Here is a 26,731-nt window from a genome sequence, read left to right as displayed (position 1 = left end):
CTCATTGCCAAGCAGTTCAACAATATACTACAAGGAGGAGAAATTGAAAAGTGGCTAACAACTGGGAAAACCTACCTAATAATGAAAAATCCAGCAAAAGGGGCAACACCAGGCAACTACAGGCCAATTACCTGCTTACCAACAACTTTCAAATTACTAACTGGTGTGGTAGCTGATGCAGTACAACAGCATCTAGTTGAAAACAATCTCTTTCCACCTGAGCAGAAAGGAAACCGCCCCAATAGCAGAGGAACAAAAGATCAACTCCTAATAGACAAAATGATCTTGGAAAACTGCAAGAGAAGGAAGACCAACCTGAATGTGGCATGGATTGACTACAAAAAGGCATTTGACTCTCTGCCACATGATTGGATAATCAAGTGCCTAGAAATAACAGGAGTCAGTAGAAACATCAGAAAATTTGTGCAAAGATCGATGGCACAATGGAAGACACAGTTGCAGATCAATGGTGAGAGGCTGGGAGAGGTTAATATCAAGAGAGGAATATTTCAAGGAGATTCATTATCACCATTACTATTTGTTATTGCACTGTTTCCTCTGTCAACAATACTGAATAACTCAGGACATGGCTATCAAACATCAAAAACATCTACCAGACTATATCCCATCTCCTTTACATGGATGATCTGAAGCTGTATGGAAAAACATCATCTGAAATAGAATCGCTGCTGAACACTGTCCGTATATATGGCCAAGATATTGTTATGGAGTTTGGCGTGGACAAATGTGCCACACTTGCTATCAAACAAGGAAAAGTAGTGAAAACTGAAGGAATCAGGATGCCCCACGAAAATAACATTAAGAGTCTGGATGAGGAAGAGTACTATAAATACTTGGGTATCCTTCAAGCTGACATCATCAAGCACACTGAAGTCAAGAAAAAGATTAGAGGTGAATACATCAAGAGAATGAAGAAGATCTTAAAGTCCAAACTCAATGGAGGAAATACCATAAAGGCAATCAACACCTGGGCAATCCCAGTCATTAGGTACACAGCTGGAATAGTGGACTGGACTCAAGCAGAACTAAAAGCAATGGATAGGAAGACAGAAAAATAATGACAATGAATCATGCCCTTCATCCACGCAGTGACATTGACAGACTTTATCTACCAAGGCAAATAGGTGGGCGTGGAATGCTACAAGTACATCAGATGGTTGAAGAAGAAAAAATGGCTTTGGAAGAATATCTGAAGAACAGTGATGAAGATGCACTGAAATTAGTATATCAGGAAGGCTTACTGACTACTGGAGAGACCAAACTGGCCTACAAGAAAGACCAAATGAAGAACAGAATAGAGGCATGGGAAGACAAAGCACTACATGGCCAATACATGAAAAAAATAGCTGGGAAAGCAGATAATAATAAAACCTGGCAATGGCTAAGAGCAGGAAAATTGAAGAAAGAGACCGAGGGACTAATTCTGGCTGCACAAGACCAAGCCTTAAGGACAAATGCATACAAAGTCAAAATTGAGAAGACAGCAACAGACAGTAAGTGCCGCCTATGCAAAGAAGCTGAAGAAACAGTGGACCACTTGGTAAGCTGTTGCAAGAAGATTGAACAGACTGACTACAAGCAGCGGCATGACAAAGTAGCAACAATGGTGCATTGGAAGATCTGCAAAAAATATCATTTGCCTGTAAGCAAAAACTGGTGGGATCATAAAATAGAGAAAGTCATAGAAAATAATAAAATTAAACTGCTCTGGGACTTCAGAATTCAAACAGACAAGCACCTGCAACATAACACCCCAGACTTAACAATTGCCGATAAGAAAGACAAAAAAGTCTGGATAGTGGATGTGGCAGTGCCTGGAGAAGCAGAATAGAAGAGAAAGAACTGGAGAAGATAACAAAATACAAAGACCTACAAATAGAAATAGAAAGACTGTGGCAAAAGCAAGCAAGGGTAGTACCAATAGTAATAGGCTCCTTGGGTGCAATCCCAAAACAACTGGAGCACCACTTGAACACCATTGGCATTGACAAATTCGCTATTAGTCAATTGCAAAAGGCAGCCTTATTAGGAACTGCTTCCATCCTGCGACGATATCTGTAATACCATCAAACATCCACATCTGCCTATCCCAGGTCCTGGGTAAGGACTCGATAGGTAGACAAAATGCCAAATCCAGTCTGAACATCTGGCTGACTGTGCGATGATCGATAATAATAATAGAGTTGGAAGGGACCTTGGAGGTCATCTAGTCCAACCCTCTGCTCAGGCAGGAAACCCTATATCATTTCAGACAAATGGCTGATAATGATGATATATTCATATATTCAAGGTTTTGTTTGAATAAGAACAGCTTGCTGAGATTAAAACTTTAATCAGTGAAATCATTTGAGATCTTTGATGAGAATTAGCCTTTTCATTTTGTTTCTGATGGAAAATTTTGTGGGATTTCAAATTCCAACTAACCTGAATCAGACCATGAAGTAGCTAAAAATATACAGTGTTAGGAAATATTGTGTCATCCCTTAAAATACTCTTCACTATCTTAAATGCTTTTCCTAGTACATTTATAATGAGAACCACATATGAACTTCCAAACTTATATAAAAGTAAGAATGTGGAAGAGAATGAGAAGAAAGCTGGATATAGATATGATTTTTCTTTTTGATGGACTAATCTTAGAATGCATGATCTGGAGGATGTAATTTGATAGGAGAACTATATTCAAAGACTGAGTTCCTTGACATATTTAGAACCAAAACATTCAAACATTTTATCTTAACTCAGATGTGTTACAGATTATCATGATGTCATGCTTTGGTTACTTGGTAAAACCAACTATATTATTATTTAGTCTCATATTTGTGTATCTGGAAAACTGCAAAGGAAATGTTCCCTAACCTGCATCTCAAATCTTAATGTTTATAGTCTTTCTTATTTACCATGTCCACTTTGCAAAACTAATAATAATTGGTGGTATACCTGTGCCATATGCTTAAATAAACGTAGACATGTTCATTACATCTAATTTGAACAAACGTAATTGCCTCATTCAAAAAAATCCTCTAATATTCATTAAAAACCTGAACCTATTAAACTGAGTAAAAGTTTTACCAAGTACATGTCCATGAGAGTGTATATTAAATTTAACAAAGAACTATGATATTGAAAATAATTTGGACAGTAAATTATGAGTTCTTCTACATATATGTAGTGTTCTTCTATTCACTGTTTTAATGCACCACTTTTTTATTTCAAAACATCATTGGCCTTATTAATATATGTATCATATGAAAATTTATTTGGTATCTTATTTATTAAAATGTAAATGATGAGCAAATTTGGAAGAAATAGATAATAACATTTTTGTGCATACCACAAATGAACAATTCGAGTGGCTATTATGGTCACGTTTAATACTTTGTATATTGGCTGCATAACTGATCATTGGAATAAATAATATAAATTATATCTAGATGGGTATCTCTAGTTCTCCTAACTACATATCTTGATCTACACCTAAATCTTGATCGATCTCAAAAAATTAAGAAGGTTTATAATTGAAGAATATTTCTATATGAAGATTAAAGGCCATAAAATAGACTAAGAAGCAAAAAGTAAAATAAAATTCAGAAACAGTGGCACAACCAAATCATTGCCAAAAGAATATACAAACATGTTTGCTACCAGAAATTCTACTCAACTATATGATGAAATGAGTAGACCAATGTTTAAGAAATGTTTATAATATGCTTTTCCCCATCTTGCTTCTTGTACTGCTTCAGGTTGTACCTTCTGACAAATTTTATAATTCGATACAGTTGTTTCCATTAATATATTTACATTCACTGAAAAAATAATGTAAGTTTATTTAGTCGTTCTCAGAAATAAAATATAAAATGCATTATTAAAATAAAATATGTCACAAAAATCTCAACATAGTAAACAATAACAAGAAGCAGAGGGATAATTTTATTTCATATTTTTAGTTTTTTTAATGCAATTTTGAATATTTTACTTACTGTTAAATCAATAGTGACTCAAAACATAATCCCAAAAAGTCATTTTTATCTTGGTTATAAATATTTTTTTTATTTTTTTATTTTACAATAAAATATTGTTGATAAGCATTAATAAATGATAAACAAGCAATAATCAATAATATAAACAAAACTGCTGCTAGATAAGAGATAGAAAATTAGGAAAGAAATCAAACCTGGCAGACTAAAATGCAATTATTAAAAAACTCAGAAACACCAATTTTGAAGCATTTTATGTGGTTTTCGTTTAAGCTTATAATAGATATAGTGCAGTTCAATTGAGTACAATTCAGTGAGTACAAGTATAACTCAAATAGGCGCAGCTGAAATTTATTCTGCATGAGTTTGTTTAATAGCAGAGATAAAAATAACAATCTATAAAAGCCTATTTTAGTATGCTTATAATAAATAAATTTACTTTAATACTGGAGGCTGCTATTTCTAACTGAAAATGGTTGGAATGCAACGCTCTTTCTATTGGTTTATACAAATCAAAATATACTTGTAATATGTGAGATCAGAAGTAGTGAGAAAATAAAGGTGAAACCAGAAAGATGAGGGTTTTTTAAAAATTAAGAATAAGATTCTGTGGGTCAGAATGATAACATAATTCCTCCTTGTTTCATTTTATTTTCTTTCTAAACATGCTTATTGCCATACTAGTATATATTTGCTTCTTTAAGGGCTCAGGGAATGGAGGTGTCGAATGGCACTCTTCATGGGTTCTTCAAAATAAGACTATATTACATTGTAAAATTTAGTGTGGTTAAATTTATATTTTATTTTATTCAATATTCAATAAAATAGAAGTTGCAGTGAGTGCCATTTTTAAAAAATTCTGAATCTTAATAACTTTTTTGGTAACTTTAAGCAGGGAGGGGCAGTATGAAACTCCAAAGCCTCCATCTTTTTTGTTGTTGGTAGTACCTAAATTTTCTCCATAATTTCTGGAAAATAATCTCTGACTTTTTAAGATGGGATAGTAATGGAAAGCAAAGCACTGTTTTACAAACAGCACACAATATTTCAACAATAGGACCAAAACTTCCTTATATTTAAGTGTGGAAAAGAAATTAGCTTTAGCTTTAGCAAGAGAATTTGCTGCATACTTGGCCTTGTCAAGGCACTTAGTCCTGTTTCACAAAGTTTTGTTCAACAGTTCCAAGAGCGAAAAGGGATTTTCACTCATATTATGCATGTTCAGCAATGAGGTGACTGGAAGAATCAAAAGAATCTTAGAGCATGTAAAGGACATGCGCTGAAGTCTGTTCTGGGTACTGGAACTACCAGGGGTAGCCTCAACATGACTTAGAGTGATGTAAAACAAAACAAAGTATCTTCCTTTTAAAAACTGAAAACGCCATATAAAAGATATTTCACATTGGCCTTTACTTAAGGGATATATCCATTCCAAATCCAGGAATCCATATTGCAGTGAATGAATGGCTATGAGGCCTTGCATGAACTGGCTATTTTTAACCTGGGCCTGCTGCCAGCCTATGAATGATTTTTCTTCTCCCTGTGGGTGGAATAAGCAAAACATTCAGGATCAAAAGTTTTGTTTTTCATTTCCTGTAATGTTTCTGAGAAAGAAATATATCCACTTATTCTTTTCCTGGAAGTCTTCTTACAGAGTAGAAAGATTAAGAAAGAAGGAGAAAATAAACTTTCCCCACTGTGAAGGCTCTGGGGCAAAGACATATTGTCATCATCTTGCCTGAGATAGCATACAGCAGATGGAAAACAATTGATCATTCCCATGTGCTTTATTTATCTGTTCACAATATACAACATTTGGCCAGGTAGACATAGCCCCATTTTAAAGGAGTAATTCAACAAAAGACCACAATTATAAAGTTTTTCAGATGTTGCAATAGTTCTCTGGAGAATTATATAATACAGGATTATAATGACAAGAGATGAACAGGTGCTTCTTTACAAATATAAATTGTTTGAAACTTGAAAAGTCAGTACAAAGTAATAACTAATGCAGTACTTTAGGTTGTTATTAATTGATCTCAGTAATGTCCATCTACTAAAAACATGATTGGTAAAACATGTATCATTTTCAATTTAATGCATTGCTTCTGTATGTTCTAAAGGTGCTTTTTTTTTTTCAAGAGGCAACTGGACTTCCTTTGTTTTTCCTTGAAAACATTTTGTTTCTCATCGGAGAAGCTTCTTCAGTTCAGATTGAATGGTGGAAAATGGAGAATTGAAGCATTTTCAAGGAAAAATAAAGAAAATCGAGATGCCTCTTGAAAAAAGTATCTTTGGGTCAATGATGATCTGGATGACTGAAAACCCCATAGACATTATTCTGTATGATCTCTTAATTCCAGAGCATTATAGCTTCTTAACTTTTATATAGTTTCCATCTATGGATTATTCTTCCTAAAGGGAAACAGGACAAAACTGAGATCATTGTTTACTATTATAAGAGTCCATTTCCTTTTATCCTGCAATCAAACAACACATTATAGTTGTTTGACCTAACTTCAGATGTTGGTCTTTGGAATTAAACGGAGTACAACCCAATGAAGCTAAAAATCTGGAAATGCCCTTGTGCAGCCATGAATTGTGGTTTTGTAGCCTTCCTTGGTAGATTACTTGGCAGTAAAACTTTGGGAGTGGCATCTATTTTAGTTATTTCTACAGTACCCTCATCCAGTGATCCTCGTTTGGAAGGCTCCATGTCACTGCTAAGCTGTCAATTTCTGTGTGGGACATGGCCCTAAGGCTTTCTATTTTAATTTCAATAAAAGCTGCCCAAGCTTGGAAAATATTGTGGTTTGGTTCTAGACATCAACCACTTAACCACACTGTGGAATGTTTCTCCCTTCTGTGCCTGCCCCCAACTTTTCTGTAGTGGTTTTCATACACTGTCATTAAATTATGCATTTGACCACCCCTCATTGCTTATTCTGGTGTGGTCTTTCCTTTTAAACTGGGTGGATAGAATCACAAATGCCTATCTTAGAATTAAACACGCTGAAGTTAACTGAAAATCTGTATTTAGTGGCTAGCATTGGCTAGAGTTCTCTCCTTCTCCATTCCCTACCGCTGATTTTCATTTCTTCTTTGCTGATTTTTTTCTCCCCTAAATAAAAATATGCCACTTTTGTTATATACAGTGATGTAGTAGCCTGGTTTATAAGAATATGAGAAATACAGCTTCTTAACCCCTGTTACATACTTGTGTTTCTATAAAATGTGTTTTGAGATTAAAAAAGAAAAGGGGGAAAGAACAGTCTCTTTTGCAGATTCATTTTAATTTGCTAAAAAGTAATTTTCTGATGTTCCTCCATTATTTTCCTTGTTCTGAAACAATTATTGCTTATTATAAAGCTTCAAAAGTAATCAAAATTTCTTCATAGAGCTAAAGAGGATTTTCATCTTTTTACATAGTCAGACCAAGCAACATTTTGGTAGTAAATATTCTGAATTAGTGTAAATTTGTTGTGACCTTTCTTGGATCCCATACGCTTTTTATGAAAAAAGTTCCTGATAAAAAAACTGAAGGGTACAAAAAAACAGCATGGAAAAATGAAATAATTCAATGAACTGTCTGCCCTACTCAGCCTAATAAGAGAACTCTTATCAAGATTTTTTGCTAAGTCAAGCAATTCTTATGTTATTGGATATCCTTTTCCAAGATAAGCAGCTAGTGCTATAAAATAAAATTTGTTTAAAGGCAAAAGTTTGCATTTGTGAAAGCAAGCCTAGCCTTTTTCAGATCTTTTGATTACTTCTTAAAGCATCCAAATCACAAGCTATATTTTATGAAGTCAAATTATAAAAATATTGAAGATGTGCCAAACCACAAAACAAATGGTGACAAAATCATCGAACATCTTAAAAAGAATGTCTTTGCAAAAACAAAAAACAAAACCTCTGTCTTTAACGGATGGGTTATATTGTGGATATCCTAAAGTGCATCAAAACATTTGTTTGGTTTAAGATGTGGGAGCAAGATCCATTGATAGAAATCATAAATATATCCTCATCGTCTGTAGCATTATTGATATAATATAATTTTATCAAACAAGATGAGATCTATAATTTATTACTTGCTGATTCAAATACATTTTAGTACAACCCCTAGTTAAAACATTAGGAAAAGCAAGAAAACATTTTTAAGATGTTAATCTCTTCAGCTGAGAATCAGTGGGAATTTGAAGTAGTTAACGTTGGCAACATAATGTATGATGTTGTCTTTCATGAACTACCTAATGTTTTTTTAAAAAACCCCAATATATCTAGAATTGTTCCCACCCTGGTGATCTAGTAGAGATCTCCTCCAAGAGCCTCTAACTTTAGTGAAGCCCACTAAGTTAGTGAGATAACACCTAACGATTACAGGAGGTTCCCCCCCTCTTAGGAGCCACTTAACAAATCTATCTGTATCTATGTTAATAGTTTTCTTCTGGTGCCAAGCAAAAATATCTTGACTTTCATTTGCATCTTACATAATTTCATACCTTTAGATTGCCACAGAAGTGTAGATTTTATTCTTTGGTTCTCAGTTTTAAATTAATTTCTTGCTGTTTTATAGTGATTTTTTTATTTTATAATTAAATTTGTTGTTCTTAGTATGTCTTTATTAGCTATTTAACTAATGGTTTGGTATAGTGCTCTGGAGCCACATGTGGCATCTCCTATGGTTCCCAGCCTCCTCTGCCATTTGCAGAGAGAGAGAGACAGAGAGAGGCACTTGCACTTCCCTTCTCTCCCTCCTCTCTCTCTCTCTCTCTCTCTCTCTCTCTCCCTCCTGCCCCCATGTGTAAAAAAGAGAGTGGCCTCATGCTGTTCCACAAGCTGACAAGCTTATTGGCCGAGGCTCCTGCCTTTGCTGCATTTCAGCAGGAAGCAGCAGCTTTCTCTCTCTCTCTCTCTCTCTCTCTCTCTCTCTCTCTCTCTCTCTCTCTCTCTCTCTCTCACACACACACACACACACACACACACACTGAGTGGAGGAAGAGGACTGGCAGACCAAGGGCAGGAGAGAGCCAGCCTAATAAGAATGTGTGTCAGGTTGTCCCGAAGCCAGCTTGCCAGGTGAGCAGAAGATCAGAGAGAGGGAGGGGAGGAGAGAGAGGGTAGGAGGGAGACAAAGAGAGGGAGGGAGGGAGGGAGAGAGAGAGAGAGAGAGAGAGAGAGAGAGAGAACTCATGCACAGCAGCCTCTATTTCTTTTTAATTAAACTCTTTAATTGTGTTTCCCTTCCTTGTGCATGTGCGCGCAAGTTTTGCAGCTCCCAGTGTTTTCTTTTCTCTGGGAAATGGGTCCAAGTGGCTCTTTGAATGTTTAAGATTGCTGATCCCTGGTATAGTGGTTAGGCATCAGACTGGAAACCCGGAGATTGTGAACTCAGGTCCTACCTTTGGTACAAAGCCATTGGGTGACTTTGGGGCTGTCACTCTTTCTCAGCCTTTGGAAGCAGGCAATGGCAATCCACTTCTGAAATTCTTGCCAAGAAAACGGCAGGCCTAGTCAAAGCAGTCCCTAGGACTGAACATTGACTTGAAGACAAAAGAAAAAAAATAAAATTTGATAAAGAACTTTTTATAACTTATATAGAAAATGAAAGAAGGAGTTGCTTAGATTATAAATTTCAGTATTTCCCAAGAGATAAATTTCCCCCATTTAATCAGGATAGCACAATTATTGCCTTCAACTGCTGTTTGTTGCCATTCCTTTTTTATCCTTCTCCACAATCAAAGAAATGAAAATAGCCAAAGGAAGAAGACTACTTTCCCTTTCTGCTAATGAAAAAGCACTAGAGCTCATAGTTTGGAGATGCTTTGGATTTCTGAGGCATGTTACCAGATTACAGTTCCCCAAGACTCATATTTAGGGCTTATCAGTGCTTTTTTTTCTTAAAAAAAAAAGGTGCCTGAACTCACACACGTCATACAACCCGCCTTGCCTACGCTACAAGGTTCCATCCAAAAAAGGTGCTGGAACTCCGTTCTGGGCGTTCTATGAGGAAAAAAGCCCTGGGGCTTATTGAGAGCACATAACAACACGGAGAAACATGGATAGGTAACAGGCTTAAAGAAAAGAATTGGGCCTTGAGAGTATGTGAACCAGAGGGCAATGGATAGATCTACTGAAAGCTATTAGGCAATAAAGACCAGTTGTGAAGGAAACTGCACACATACAAAATAAAAAGAAAATTTAATGCTATTCAATCTAGTGTCACACTCCATCTACAAGTCTGTATGACTTAGATTATTTCCCATCTCTTGGAGGTAGAATGCTGTTCTATCATTTAATTCTCTTTTTCAAAACAGTATGAATTTGGTCTAATTTCTGATCAGTGGTTTTGCTTTATGTAAGTTACCCTGGGGGAGTCTCACCATGAACAGTTAATTCTGGCTTCTCCAAAAATGGTTTATGTACATTAAATTAATTATAATTAATATACCATAACTCTGTAATGTGAAGCTAAAACCAAACAGTCACTAGCTGAAGTATTGAAAATCTCTAGATTTCAACAGAAAGGTTATGACCTTTGAAAAAAAATTAACAAAGGGAAAGCATTTAGGTTTACCACAGAGGACGTGAAAATAGGAAGGAAAGGATACTGTCCTATATGAAGACAAAATTTACATTAAATCTACTCATCATAGCAAGGCTATTGAATCATTAATGTTTCTTTGCTAAAACATAATCTATCAGTGAATTTGTGTGATTGACAGTTATAAAATAAAATATGTAATAAACTATACAGTCGAAATAACTTGTTTTGTTATGATAATCACAATTTAACTAACATTTACAAGCATAAAAAGACTCCCATTGAGAGTTGCCTCACACCTTCACTCCAGAGATTTTCATTACTTACTCATAATATTCTACCTATAGTAAGATATTAAACTTGTACTGTCAACGTTTATACCTATACTTTTTTCATTCATATGTAGAAGATTTAATAAAATATCTTCAGTATGGCCCTGTGTTCTAAATAGTTCGATGAATCAAAAATCATGAATTGTCCCTAGCTACTGTAAATTCCAACTAGGTTGCCTGGAATCAAATTCAAAAGTGATGAATTGGAATGAACAGATGTTATGGTCTGAATCAAAACCAATAGTGAACTGTATTGAGTATAAGCTTCATATACAATTTCTAAATGCTGTTTTGCATGTTCATTTTCTTGAGCTCACAAGTCCAAGTCCACTGACAATTGCATAAATGTGTATTGTACTGGTAGCCCAAAGAAGAAACATTATCTTCAACAGCACCTATTAACACATAATTATTGAATAATTGATTAGAGAAAGGAAGGCCCATCCATATCTATCCTAAGTAAGGTTGATCAGATCACATTGCAACATTTAGATCTAAAGGAAATTCAATACATTTGCACATATCCATACTGTGGTAGATTCTGCTTGAAAATCTTGTGCAGTAAAAGTAAACATTTGACAATATAATAATTGGAAAAACTTTAAGGCCTGGTCAGAGAGGTCATCTTTAGAAATAGCCTCATGAATTCTTTCTGGATAGCTGGGAATCTATAATGAGCTTTTTTTTTTCTTCTACAGCCAGATACTTCTTCTAAGCTGGGTATTAGCCTTATTGATATCTTTGTGTCCCAATGAACATAATTCAGTCAACACAACCTGGCAAAACGTCATGTTTTGTGTCACCTGTGCTCATTTCTGACCAGGAGGCTTTGCTTATGGCCACTCATACCTTAGTTAACTTATGATCAGACTACATGAATATGGGGCTGCCCTTGAAGATTGTTCAGAAACTGGTTGAACCAGAAAGCAGCATTGCAAGGTGTATTGTGTCCAATTTGTTACATCCATGCTACTGTGTGAACTGTACTAGTTTCCAGCAGATTTTTGTTGTAAATCAAGTTACTGCCACTCACCTTTAAAGCCCTACATGGCATAAGACCAGGTTACTTGTAGGACTACATTCTCCCCAAAACATCCTCCTACTCCTTATGCTCCCATAGAGAGGGACATGCTCCAAGTTCCCTCTTTTGAACGCTGCCACTTTACAAAATTTTAGAAGTGTATCTTTTTGGTGGTTACCACTGGGCTCTAGAATATCTTCACCTCATTACCTCACCACACAGATATAGAAAAGAGTCCAATTCTCCTCATCTTTACGAAAACCATTAAGATCTGTTTTTCCTCCTGAAGCATTTGGGTCCAGTTTAGTGGGATTCTCCCCTTGTTGTATTTGTTATAGTGCTTTGTTACCAGATTATAAATTTATATTTCTACATTGTGTATGTTTGAATATAGTATGGTTCTTTTGGTTTATTGTATTTTTTTCTGTTGTATGTCATATAGAATCACATTGTTTGAGTTGGACAGCTCTATGTTTGCAGTAAACAAACAAAACTTGCAAATTAAATCAGTAGGCCACTTGTGGCCTTTGAAACTTTATTTACAAAGGAATATATATATATATATATATATATATATATATATATATATATATATATATATTGAGAATACAAAAATGCATTTCATTAAACATATGCTATATAAAAAGTGGATATCTTCAATGCAATACATAAGACATTTACTTTCAATTCTTTAAATTGCAAGGCAGTAATTTTTTTCACCCAGTAAATGATTTTGAACAGAAGAATTTAATTTTGTTCTTAGGAACTCCAGTTTCTTTTTTATCTAAGAATCCATATATTTTTACATACCTTGGGGAAGTATTCCTGCCCTATCCTTTGCCCCATTTCTCCATCAAGCACATATCTCTGCAGGACCTTTTGAAAATATAGAGAAAATTGTAGGGAACATATATAGTTGAATATCTCCACCTCCTACATACACATATTTCATCAATTTATTTTTAAAAGGATTTTAAATGAAGAAAGTGTGTGAGCAAGATTTAAAGTGAAAACAATATAAGGAGGAAATGGCAAACAAATGTAACACAAAAAAAATCTAGAATCTTTTCATTCATAAGAAATTTTTTCCTATTGGAACAACTAAAATATTTTTATTATCCATTAAATAATAGTTATTAAGTGTAGATTAAGATCCATCTTAAAATCATTTTGACAGCTGATAATACACATTTGTTTAGTATTTTTGTGGTTATGACTTTAATACTGCATCTTCTTATTCTTCATGAGTACATAGCAAATGGTTATAGATTTTATAATGGACAACATAGACAATGCTGATACTCGTATATTTGAAATATGACTCTGGATGTTGAAAAGAGAAATATTTGAATTAAGTCACCATTAGATAAAAGATTTGTAGTAACTCTTTGTCTTGCTAGTTGCTTAAGTTCACACTGGGAACTCTACTGTTTTGAACTTAGTTGCAGACACAAATGTAAAGGAGAATAGTTTGTGGCAGCCCCTCAAATACTGGAATACTGCTTCGTGTCTCCCCTGTTTCTTCTTTTCTTTAGACTAGCCAAATCCAAGTTCTGCAGCCATTCTTCATATGGTTTAATCTCCAGGCCTTTGATCATTTTAGTTGCTCTTCTCTGAACTTTTTCCAAGGCCTCAACATCTTTTTTGTAGTATGGTGACTAAAATTGGTTACAATATTCCAGGTGTGGTCTTACTAGGGTTTTATAAAGCGGTACTAATACTTCTCATGATCTTGATTCTATGCCTCTGTTTATACAATCCAGATTATATTAGCTTTTTTGGCTGCTGCTGCACACTGCTGGCTCATAGTCAAGTGATTGTCCACTAGGTCTCCAAGGTCCCTTTCACAGTTGCTGTTTTTGAGCCAGGTCTCACCTAATCTATACTTAAACCTTTGGTTTTTCCTGCCTAAATGTAGAACTTCACTTTTTTCCACATTAAAACTCATTTTGTAGGATAGGGCCCATTGTTCAAATTTGTCAAGATCTTTTTGGATCCTAAGCTTGTGTTCTGGGGTGTTGACTATTCCTGCCAGTTTGGTGTCATCTGCAAATGTGATGAGTTCCCCTTCTATTCACTCGTCTAAATAATTAATGAAGATATTGAAGAGTACTGGGCCTAAGACGGAGCCTTGTGGTACCCCACATCATACTGTGCATCCAGATACAGACAAACAAATTAAAAGCCTTCATCCCTCCCCTCCTCCTCCCAACATATCCCCATAATACTTTCACAGTATTCTGGGAGATTTTGCTCATTTTCTTCACATAGCAGATATATTTTATAAATAGTAAATGCTCATAACTGCCTCTAAGGTTTAATGCAGTTTGCTAAATAGATCCAGCAATCATTGCCATGGCAGTACAGGTCCTCAACTTATGAGCACAATTGAGCCCAAAACTTTTGTTGTTAAGTGAAACATTTGTTAAGTGAGTTTTGCCCCATTTTATGACCTTTTAGCGACATTTGTGAAATGAATCACTGCAGTTGATAAGTTAACGACATGGTTGTTAAGTGAAGCTGACTTGTTCCTTGACTTTGTTTGTCAAAAGGTTACAAAAGGTGATTATATAACCTTTGGACATAGCAATGGCCATAAATATGAATTAGCTGCCAAGCATCTGAATTTTGATCACATGATCATGGGGAAGCTACAGAGGTTTTTTCAGTGCTGTTGTAATTTGAATGGTCAGTAAATGAACTGTTGTAAGTCAATGATTAGCTGTACTCCTATAACCATCCCTCATATAGTAGATGTCTTGAAAGCCTTGAATCTTTTATTACTTGATGAAAGCTGTGTACCTCCCTGAGATTCAAGTATTCCCATAGATCACTCCTGAATAAAATTATAATTTATGTCTTGATCAGAAGAACTGCAAAATAGGAAAGCCCTCCTAGAACATAATAATACATATAAAAGTTATATTAATTTCCTGGCTAGAAAATGCTGTTTTCAGCCTGTCTGCAAATCAGGAATAACGAACCATTTTTGTGACAATGTACTGAGTTTGGGCATATGTTGTTGCCTTTTAACTTTATGAGAAAGTGGCTTGAAGAAAGCAAGCTTAAATTGATTGAGATGACTAAATTCACCAGAGCATTCTAGATAAGGCTAGAGTGGAGGCTTTAAGTCAATACTTCATGATTATAGATAAAGGTTCAAAGAACTGAGGTACTTCAGATGAAAAAGAGGGATGATGCTTTTTTCTCTCATTTCCTCTCCTTCCATTCTGTCCATGTTTAGGGACTTCGGATGTTGAATCTATCAGCTAGGATCAGCTATGCTTTACTGTTAGTTATAGAGAAGCAAACTAACACTTGTAGGGTCTTTGTTTAAACTGCAGAACTTCAGGACACTTTGCACAAGATGGCCCTGCTAAGCTTGGCATCAACCAATATGTCTTATAGGTTAGAATAGCAGATATGATAAACAGGTCTGGTTTATGAGAAGTAACTTGGTCCTCTCCTCTCACAGAGTTATACGATAGTTAAATATGACTGAGACATATGATATTAAACATTGGCACTTGATATTGGCTTGTTACAATGAAACTAGGTCTGTAATAAATAGATTCTGTTTTTCAGAAGTTGCAGTCGCAAACAAATACATCTTGCCCATTCAACTAATAGTTTTATTTTTTATAATTCTATCAATTTACCTTCCCAGTTAATTGAGACTCTAGATAAAGTACAGGAATTAAAAATAACATAAAAATTAACCAAATTGATATTAGTTTGGCAATGTATAATTCACTTGTTCTCAATCACTCCAAGCCTTCACAGCTTTGTAAAAGAGAGATAAGATTGCACATATTTACTCTGCAGCACAGATATATTTTTATTGCACAGGTGTAGGGTAATTAGGGTAAAATATGATCAAATATATTAAGGAGCATGATAACCAAGCAGTAAATAAATCATCTTGTATGTACTGGATTTTCTTTTGCTTCATCCTTCTGCTCAATACTTCCTGTTTGACTGTTCCATTTCTTTGATGCTTCCTTTGTGGTTACTTCCAATTTAATCAGCACTAGATAATCCTGGAGGCTGTACAGTTGCCATGAGAGCACTCGAGATTCTTAATCAGATCCATGTGTCCAATGTGCAGTGCAGTCCTATACTTTCTTACTCAAAAGTAAGCCTCAGAAGGCTTTAACTTCCTAGCAGAAAAATCAATATAGAATTGAAATCTAAGCAAGATGCTGTAGCTGACTGTGGTAGTAGCATACAGGAAGAAGTCCAAATTCTATTATTAGAAAAGTTATCATGCCAATTCAGAATCACACAGTCATCTTCACCTTTTCACTTGAAGGAAGGAAGGAAGGAAGGAAGGAAGGAAGGAAGGAAGGAAAGAAAGAAAGAAAGAAAGAAAGAAAGAAAGATGGAAACCATGCTGATATCCAAGCTATGATTTTGTTATTTAGTTAAAGACTTAACAACTAAACAAAACAATAAATATAGAAAAACAGTATTATTAAAATATATCATAATCACATTTAGAATACCAACTGCCTAGTACAAAAGAATAAAATAAGCACAATGATGGAGCCATCTTAGAGTATCAGTAGATCCTTGGGCCCCTGGCCTGATGACATAGTCAGGTCTTGAGGGGCTTTCAGAACATTAACAGAATGTTCTATATGGTGATCACATTTCTAAGACCCCAATTCTAGAAATGGAGGATTGAACTCCCCTGAGACCTCAAGTCTGGAGAGCTTCACTGCCAACCCACAAATGGACCCAACTAGCTCAAGCAGAAGGGTTGCAATGTAGCAGGAGCTTGGTACAACAACAATCTCAACTAATCTTAAGAGTCCAAACTAATAAGCATGGTCTCACATTGATGATTTGTGGTATTGTGCTTCTGAAAGCTGTGAGAGATTTCCAGTGACAATCACCACACCTCACCCCTGCCCCGGAATCTTTGTTTATATCACACCTGAAACCTAGCTGGGCATATCTCTGAAATGACTACACCACCCACTGGACCTAGCCAGGTCTTGATGATACGTGCCAGCTTAATCCTCTCATTATCAGATCACTAATGAGGAAAGCTTTATTACAGATCAATATGGCACTTAAAAGAAGAAGCCAGAAGACAGGGTCATAGAAGGTGTGCTGACAGGGTATTGGCACTGAGATCAAGGAGTTGGAATGCAAAACCAATACAAGAAAATAGTCCCATGTTCCCTGAGAATGATCCACTCCCTGTCTCTCACCATATCTCCCTATGCCTGTCACCACTATTACATTGTGGCTTACCTCCATCCCAGCTCCTCAATAATAGCCCCATACCCATATCCAAACCTCCCAAGATCCAAGACAGAGAACCTCCCATTGCATCTTTAACCAGGCCTGGAAAGGGAAGCTGCACACCACAAGGCACTTTAGCTTCAGAAACTCTTGGTGCCAACCACAACTTCCTCACTCACTGTAATGTACACTCTACAGCACATTTAGAAAGAGTCTCTTTGGATAATGAGATGGGCAGCATATTAACTAATTAAATAGAACATATTAATAATATTTTGTTCTGTTTGTAGTGTAGGAGTTGTTATGAATGTGGCCAGTATGTTATGTAGGAGTGGGTTGTGAACACTGAAACGGCTCTTTTAGATACTAAGATGTCACACTGCATATAGGATTTTGTGAAAAGCTACTGAGATAAGTTGTCACTGCTGATTTCACTATATGCGAAGATTCATATGGATTCATTAACAAAATTCTGGGTTTAGTTTCATCTAACTTTCATTTAACAACAAATAAAATAAAAATAACCCTAACTTTTAGAAATTGGATGATGAAACTATAAGACACATGTGGTATTTACCATCCCCCATCATTTTTAGTTGCATCACTAGAATTGGATAGCAGAATGTCCCATGTGGGCCTTTGCCATGCAGGGAAGTAGAAGACAAATAAAGGTAGAACTGCAACTCTTTTGAACTTTGGGCAAGGGAATTGAAGGCTAACACGCTCAAATTTATCTCTGGAATAGAGATAAATAATATTCTTCAATTATCAGTTTAATGATTTTTGTAATTTTAGTATTTGTTTTATGACTACATGTTTAATCATATATCACAATGGAGTGGTTTGTGCTATTTTAATGCCACAACTTATTTAAGCTTATTTCCCAAGCTATCAAGACAACTTAGTGCAATGTTCAATTAATTTTAGATTATCCCTAATTACTTACTGACATGACTTATAAATGATGCATTAATGCAAGAGAATGCTTTGGGTGACTGTAATAGTTTCTTAGATTTTCCCAGAAGCAACATTTAAATTGAAAGATAGGAAGGGATTATTGTAATTATAAAAATGTGTCCAAGTGATAAAGTGTAGAGTTCCAAATGTTAATGAATTAGAAACAAAGCAAGAAATGTAAATCAAAGAACTTGATGATAAATATTGCTTATCTATCCTTCTTCAGGTCTGCTTATCTATCCTTCTTCAGGTTAATTGATGACTTTTAAAATTCCACCAGATTTGCATGAATGGGAATTCAGATGATAGCAGTACTTGTGTTTAATTTATAAATTACAAGTAGTTCCTTGACTTATGACTGTAATGGAATCTGCTCAGATAGTGACAGTCACAAAATGAGCCATCATGTGACCAACCTGATTTAATGATTTTTTGTGAAAGTTGTTAAGTGAATCACTATGGTCATTAAGTGAATGAAGTGGTCTTTAAACAAACCCATTGTTTGCTATGGGGCATTTTAGCCCAAACTCAGAAATAAACTCAGTTTTTTGGCAAAATGTTGTAAATCATGGTCACTTTACTATGGTAATAAATTTGGACCTATTGTTCAGCACCCTAAATCTGGTCACATGACCACGTAGGGCTCTAGCAGTTGGAACTTTGGAACTGAATTGTAAATACCTTTGGGGGAGGCTCTGTTGTTATTCTAAAGAGTTGCTAAGTACCTCATTGTAAATTGAGGAGTACCTATATTTGTCTCATGATTTGATAGCCCTTTATGTCCAGTTCAATTTTCAGAAAGATGAGAGCAATACCTCTGAAAAGCAGTGCTGGGCTCAGAATGAAGAATATGAAATTTGTCCCTTTCTATAATGAATGGTGCCATAGTACTGTGAAGAGCTTTCTCCTAAATATTTTTATTAGATCAACATCTTCTTCTTTCTCCTTCCTCTCCTTTCTCTTTTTTATCAGCTAAAGATTGCATACACAGAGCCCTCTCTTAATTTTATTCCAACAATCCTGCAAAGTAAGGCTGAGAATGACCTTATTCCAACCACTGGTCCAAAATAAATCAATGTATTTCCACAATTAAGGCCTTCAACCTGGGTTTCTCTGAATAGTGATAACATCTTAACAAATAGTTTGCATTGATTTTATTAACCTGTTAATATATACAACAGCTCCACCTTACTTGGCTGTTGACTAATAGAGAATATTCAGTGAAGGAAAAGTAATCTATTGACATAGGATGTGGTTAAAAAAACCCCAAATCATTTGAAATGAACATTTTGCTTCTGGGCCTGTGTGATTTCCATGTTTCAGTAATTAAAAATAAAATCAAATAAAAAGGATCTGTAATCCTAAACTAAAGGCATTTTACTTGAGTTCATTTAATAGGAAAAGTTTGTGAATTATTATACACAATTCATTATGACTTATCACATTGCATTTTTTGACTTGGAGGATGCCCAAACACAACTAAGTTAACACAGAGATTGAGTTACTTCTTATTTGAAGGGAGGGTGGTCTCACAGGGGAAGAGCAATGTTCTTTGACAAGCTGAAGAGCTTCTTTTGTAGCTACCTGTGTTGTACTTAACCTTTTTAACTTTAGGTGCTTAGTTCAATCAAATGTTTTTTGACAAAAATGAAGAGTGAAAACTGTGGTATGCCCTTTTGAGAAAAAGATGAGGTTTCTTATTATCATTTTTAAAAAATCAGGGTATAGCTTTTAGGGCATAAAAAGTACATTATAAATTGTTATAAAATGGAACATTTTTTTTAAAAAATGGTACTTTTTTTCTAGGTCATGTGGCATTTAATTAAATAAGAGTGGAAGATGAGATGGGTAACCTATATTTAAAAGTATATTTTGTTTTATATTTAGAGTAATGCCATATTCCTTAGAAATATGTATAATTACTATTTCCTTGCTTATCACGATTAAAAACAAAGCTTGAATCTAATATAACCCTAAAGTTACACTTTCTGGTTCTATAGTTCGTGTTATTTTTTGCTAAAGTTCATTTGTTTATTTATTTATTGGACTTGTATATGGGTCTGCACTTACAAAATAATACTAACTGGCCTTGATGCAATCTCCAAAAATAAAATAAATGAAACAGAAATGAAAGATCCATATTTTAAGTCTTGCTAGGCCCTCAATATGCTTGAAGTTTATAAATGGTGGTTAGGTAAATTTATGGCAAGGAAGATGTGTCTGATGATGTACTCTGACCAGTCCTTGACCAAAAAAATTGTTGCTGGATTGGTCAGGCTCTACCATCAGGGGAGTAGTCACCTCAGAAGTAGATGCTGGAGTTGTCAAAAAATTAGCAACAAAGAGATGGAAAACACATTACACATCTAACCCAGCCTCCCTCTTTGCCTGCTTCCCTCAAATATGATGAAGATAGTCTGCAGCGACGTAAGAGTAAATTTATAATATGAGAGAGGGCTTTTCCCAACCCCCTCTGTTTGGTAGTTTAGAGAATCAATGTACTGGGCTACTCTTTGTAATTATGACTTGTCCATTTTCAAAATTACTCTTAAATACTCTAAACTTCAGTCTTCCAATCTTTGTCCCATTGTAAGAAATCCTTTCCACTCAGATCTCTGAAATTTAATGTAACAAATTTGATAAATTTGTTCTTTCCCTTCTTTATAATGAAGGTAGCCCATTTTGGAGAGCTTCATGTGAACAGAATGATGGTTCTTCAGAAAAGGCAGACATTGGCAGAGCAAAATCTTTGAATGGCAGCATGTCTGCATACCTGCATTATGAATGTTGCTCTGAATTCTCTGAACTTCCTGATGTACCATTCTCTTTCTTTCAAAGACTTAATACTTTTTCAATAAAAATAAATTCAATTTGTGGCTCTATTTCAAATCAGTTAGTTTGATGGTAGGAGTAGAGCAATACCAGTTTTGGATTTAGAGAGCTATATGGCTGGCTCTCTTTTCATGTGGTTGCATGAGACATTCTTAGAAACCCCAAACAGTTTTGAAGATCCTCTACTGGAGACATTCACAATTCATCCCTCCCTTTTTACCATTAATCCTTCATGTTTTAACAAGCACTAAAGTTAAGGCAGCCTACACTCTTTCCTGTCAAATTGTCCTGCTTTCCTATATTATTTTTCTTGAATAAAGCAATCTGCTCCCTCCAATCCATATCCTTTTAAATCAAAGGAATAGATGTCAACACATGCCATATGAAAGTCTAAACTTCCTTTTTTTAATTAAATGGGATTTTGACATTTGGTTTGAAGTGTTTGCTTTTCTATCTCTTTTTTTGCATATGTACATACACATACAAAAAAACTATGCAAAATCTATGAATTGTTTTTATTGGGGGAAATCTCATTTTTCCCTCTGAAACCACAAGTAATTTCCAGCTCCAAAATCAGCATTATGCTTCCCTAACTATTTAAAAGTTGATATTTTTAGTGAAGCAAATGATCTATCTCTTTTTGTCAATACTTTGGTATTTCACTCATGGATAGTAAATTCTTTTAAAAAGAAACTTTAGTCAATCCTGTTATGTAGTGATGCCATTTAGAATCAAATGAAATTGTCTCCTTTTTGATGATTATAGAAAGATTGACTTTTCAGTACAATTTATTTCACAGGATATTTGCTATGTATTTTGAGGTGTACCAATAAATCTAGCTGTAATCCTGCCTTTTCACATGACAAGATGTTTGAAACAAACTAATGATCTTATATGATTGTATGGATATGTAAATATAAGGTAAAATCAAAATATTACCTGCAAAATCTGAACTATGTCATTTCTCTGGTAGTATTCTATTATTCTAATGTGTAATATTTGTAAAGTTTTGGAAAAAAGAGAGGGGGTTCTTCAGTTTAATTCCAATAATTGTTTCTAAAATAACTAATATAGAGGTGAGTGTTGCTACCAGTGAAATTCTTTTTCTACAAAACATCATTCCACTTTGACATACCACTTCTAGGAAGATCTATTCAGTGTGTTCCCTGGAGATATTTAGATACTGGGATATGTGCAGCACTTAATCTGCACTAAGAGGAGGTATTTTTTTGCTGGCTTTCTAAGCTTTATATTATCTTTATTATTCTATCAGCTTTTTTTGTGTTGACTTAATATCTGTTGTTATCAATTAATCTCAGTGGTAAACATAACTTGAATGATTACTTATTTCTTACTTAATAGATTTGACAAACTTGTTTCATTTAGATTTCTTTCAGTTGTCCAGCTTTTCCCTGCCCTTCCACCTGCCCAGAAAATCTGGTCTGATAAATGATTTTTGAAGTTTGTTTTTGGACCTACTTTAGACCTTATAAAAGAAAAAAGAAAAAATACTTAGTTTTTTTTAGAAATTTCTAGGTCCCTTCATTAGAATGGAAAGGAGGAGAACAAACAAGATGGAGTTGAGAGAAGAAAAGAAGTAACTGGACATATATGGAAAAAGTAGGGCAGATGCTCTGTTCAGAATTAAAAAAAGGTTTGCAATTCATCAGGCAAGCAGACTTCTTCAGTATCAGAAATCTTTTGTATTTCCTACCCATTTGTTTGCTTTCATTGCTCTTCTGAGAGAATGTTAGAAACACCCAATTCTAATTCATAAGTCAACATTTGGAAATGAGAAATATTGGGAGATAAATTTATTCTCTATGTACTCTTTGTTATGTCCCGAGCCTTGCAAACGGCTCGGGGTGTTTGCAGGCAGTCCCGGGCAGGTGCAAAGCTGCCCGGGACCAGACAGGCTGTCGCCAGCGCCGTGCGCATGCGCGGGTGCTGGCGCGGGAAAAGTATCGCATTGACCCGGGAAATGCCTATATAAGAAGCTGGGAGGTTTGGGAGCTGCTGAAGCCATCTACTTGTAAGCTGAACACAGAATAAAGAAAACTGAGAACTACAACTGCTTCTCGTGTCTTACCTTTCCGCGAAGGACTCAACACTCTTCCTATTTCCACAGTTCTCAAATGAAATAGTATTTCATCACACACTAAATAACCCAAGGAAATGACATCAACGTTGTTGAAGAACTTCAGCAAATGCAAACCCAAGTCTTTTTTATATTAGTATAATTTTTATTTAGCACTCTTCTTTTTGGCAGAGAACCATCCCTACATATGAAAACACTGATATAAACTGCCAGTTCACACTCACCATGTGTGTGTCAGATGTGGGCACTTCCTATCCAAGATAATGCAAATGGTTATCTGTTATGAGTGTGTTCATCTGTGGTTAAAGAGATGTGCCATCACTAATCCAAATCTGGTTTGCATTAATTATCCAAAATAAAAACAGCACAGCACAGCCTCAGCTTGTACAAAATGAGAATCTTCAGATCTGTTCCTTCTGAACTCAGTGATATGTAGCAGTATAAAAAAAGCTGACAGTAGCAGTCATTCTGGACCAATCCCGTGTAGTCTAGTATTTTAGTCCAGTGGGAAGTTTATGAACTACTGTTAAAAAGTAAAAATAATTCTATTATTTTTCAAAAGATCATACTGCAATCAGTTCATATTAGCCAATTCCATGGGCTAATTGTGTTAGATCAACAAATAATTACCTGATGCTTGTTCCTTTTCAAATCATGGTTTTATTCAGGGTTTTGTATATTCCATTCCATATTCAGTGCATCAGATCAGAGATTACCAGCTTTATACATCAGAAAATTGGGTATGTTATATGGTCTTGTATCATTTAACACCTGGCCTGTGGAGGCACCAACACAAATCACAGATGCTTTACATTTCTTGAAAAATCTTGCTATTTTCTTCAGTATAGCTTATATATCTATGTATGTATTTCTGTGTGTGTGTGAAGGGAAGGGAAATAAAATATATCATGTACTACAGATATCACATTTGAAATTATCTGTTTATTGTCACTTCATGCAAGATTTGTCATTAGAGATGAAACATATATATGATTAAAACAGTTCTTCCTAACTTCAGTGTAAAAAGATATATTTCATATCTGGTTTTTGTTTTTAGATTTGCTATAATTTGCAAACTTGGGATGGCAGAATATGCTGCTGCTGAATCTTAAAGACTCTCTGCTGAGTATTTCTACAACCTTTTGCATGACAAAGAATACCCTTTGAAAATAATGCTAACTACTGCTTTTTTGACACATTATTTGGCATTTGAGTAATGATTAATGATGGTATATAATAAAATAGTAAATAATTATTTAATACAGGAAACTTCTAATGGAATAAAAATGGTATCTAAAGGTAATGGGTGGTACTTTCTGATTATTTTACTTCATGGGACTGGTCCATAGAAAATAGAACTTCTGCTTAAGGTAGTTTACCATGGATAGCTTTGAGGTTTTATCTACCTTATCTGTCATTTAAGTTCTTGTCAACTCAACAGATGTCAGTTCACCACTTGATATTTGCAGAATCCAATGATGGTTTGGGTGTGTGACTAAGCCATTGAAGATCTAGCAACCTGAACGGGCCTTTTTTCTAACTTAATTTTACTTCTGTAATATTCAGTAGAATTGGTTCATATATTTTCCATAAAAATAACCACTTATGTTCATTAATAATTAGCTATATATTATCATTTGGCCCAAATTTATACGTTTGATGCAATAACACAGCCGAATTGTCACAGATATTAGCAAAGAAAGGAAGACAATCTGGGAGGGAGATAGTCCTTTTTGGGTATGGAAACATGTGGATGCTTTGTGCCATTATGTGAATAATTTTTGAAAATTTTTGAAAATTTTCAATAAATGAAGCATCAAAGGAATGTTCATCTCAGATATTAAATCCAGATCATTTTCCTAACTGAAACAAAAGAGACTTACAATTAAGATTTTTTTTTTCATATTTTCTACACTTTTTCATTTGTTCTAGTCTTCTGTGATGTCGGTCTGTTTTGCCCGCTTTCATCCAAACCTAGTTGTTGGAGGAACCTATTCCGGCCAAATTGTGCTGTGGGATAATCGTAGCCACAGGAGGACACCAGTTCAGCGTACACCTCTTTCTGCAGCTGCGCATACGGTAAAAAATATTTAATGATTTATGGAATTAGCTGGATGTAGCACATAAAGCTGTTATTTGTTAAAAATAAGAATATTCAGTTGTCAAAGAAAGTGGGATTATAGAGTTGCAAGTGATTAGGACAGTGATCATTCCTTTTGTTTAACAAAGTGCTAAACTGCTTTGCTACACTTTTGGTCCATTCTCCTCTCCAGCTGTGGCCAAAAGGAGCTAATTGCTTTAAAGTTGGGTAGACAATAATGAATGAGAAAGCCTATGGAATAGTAGCCTGGTAATCCTACAGTTTTGTTTGATTCAAATCATAGTAAATTTACCATTCCAAAATTTGACAAATTACTTTATTGTACACATTCTAGAAAAAAACCAAGAAGAGACCCAAGGTAAGTATTCCTAGAATGGCCGCTCACATTTCAGCTATTTTTTTTTTTTTAAAAAGACTGAACAGGAAAATATGTTAATATGCTAAAATAGAGTATACACCATTATAATGAAACATCATGCTACAATATTTTCTGATTGGCAACTTCAAAGTTTCTGTTTTCTTTGTTTATGATTTTTATTTTAAACTTGATTTGGAAAGAGATGATTTTCAAAATGAGAATTGTCTTTTGATAATTCTTCATGCAAAACATACTGCAACTGTGCATCCATAGAACTTCCCAATAGCACACTGATAGGATTGTCAGAAAACAATTAAATAATGAAGATATGGTTTCCCAACCAATAGATTAAATGAAAAAGCTTAGCCCTAGTCCATTGATAAAAGTTTTTAAAAACAATTCTAAATTAAAAAGGAAAGGGGGGAAAAAATCTGAAACTACTTTCCAGTTGTAATGTCAGTATAGCTAACATCACATAGTGCCACACAGAACCAAAAATATGCCTGCTCCTGAAATAGAAAACTGACTTATAAAAATGAGATTGAAGCCTAGAAGTCATTTCACAGAAAATGGATTAATTCTTCTCTCTTAAAAAAATGTATTTTAGCAATGTCTTTTCAAGAAATAATTACAGGTAGTCATCAACTTATAAGCATTCATTTAGTGACTGTTTGAGTTACAGTGGCTCTGAAAAAAGTGACTTACAACTGGTTTTCACTCTTACAACTGTTATAGCATCGCCACAATCATGTAATCAAAATTCAGGAGTTCGGTAACCAGCATATATTTACATTGCAACATCCTGGGTCACATAATTACCATTTGTGACCTTCCCAGCTAGTTTCTGACAAACAAAGTCAATGGGGGAAGTCAGTTTTGCTTAACAACCATGTGACTCAATTAACAACTGCAGTGATTCACTTAATAACTGTGGTAGAAAAGGTTGTAAAATTAGGAACAATTCACTTCACAACTGCCTTGCTTAGTAATGGAAATTCTAGCCATATGTCAAGAACTACCTGTACAGAGAAATTTCAGTTTTCCAAAACTCAGTTGAATTAATGGATCAAATACTGTCATGATTTGTTATTTGCGTAATAACATCATACAAACAAGCAATGTAATTATATAATTGGTATAGTTGACTCATTTCATTGGTGTGATGATATATTTTTTAATTTAATGGAGAGGTAGGAGTAATGGATACAGATTGCTTTTAAAAAGCAATGTAAAGATC

The 26,731-nt window shown here is 34.9% G+C and overlaps 1 protein-coding gene across 9 annotated transcripts in view; it reads left to right on the top strand.

Moving 5' to 3' along the window:
• Positions 1-26,731, top strand: part of DYNC1I1 (dynein cytoplasmic 1 intermediate chain 1) — a 252,049-nt gene that overhangs the window by 125,589 nt on the left and 99,729 nt on the right. For all 9 annotated transcript variants that reach the window (XR_005556459.1, XM_039341469.1, XM_039341465.1 and 6 more), the window contains one exon: positions 24,968-25,114. Coding sequence is in view for 8 of the 9 variants with exons in the window: in XM_039341469.1 (XP_039197403.1) it covers positions 24,968-25,114 (147 nt within the window). In the remaining variant the exon portion in view is untranslated. The remainder of the gene's footprint in view (positions 1-24,967; positions 25,115-26,731) is intronic.

Source organism: Crotalus tigris, unplaced genomic scaffold, assembly GCF_016545835.1.
Source record: "Crotalus tigris isolate CLP2741 ecotype Arizona unplaced genomic scaffold, ASM1654583v1 scf7180000017765.3138416, whole genome shotgun sequence".
NCBI classification, from domain to species: Eukaryota; Metazoa; Chordata; class Lepidosauria; order Squamata; family Viperidae; genus Crotalus; species Crotalus tigris.
Note: the sequence above shows the minus strand (reverse complement) of the source record. Positions and strands in the feature narration are given on the sequence as shown.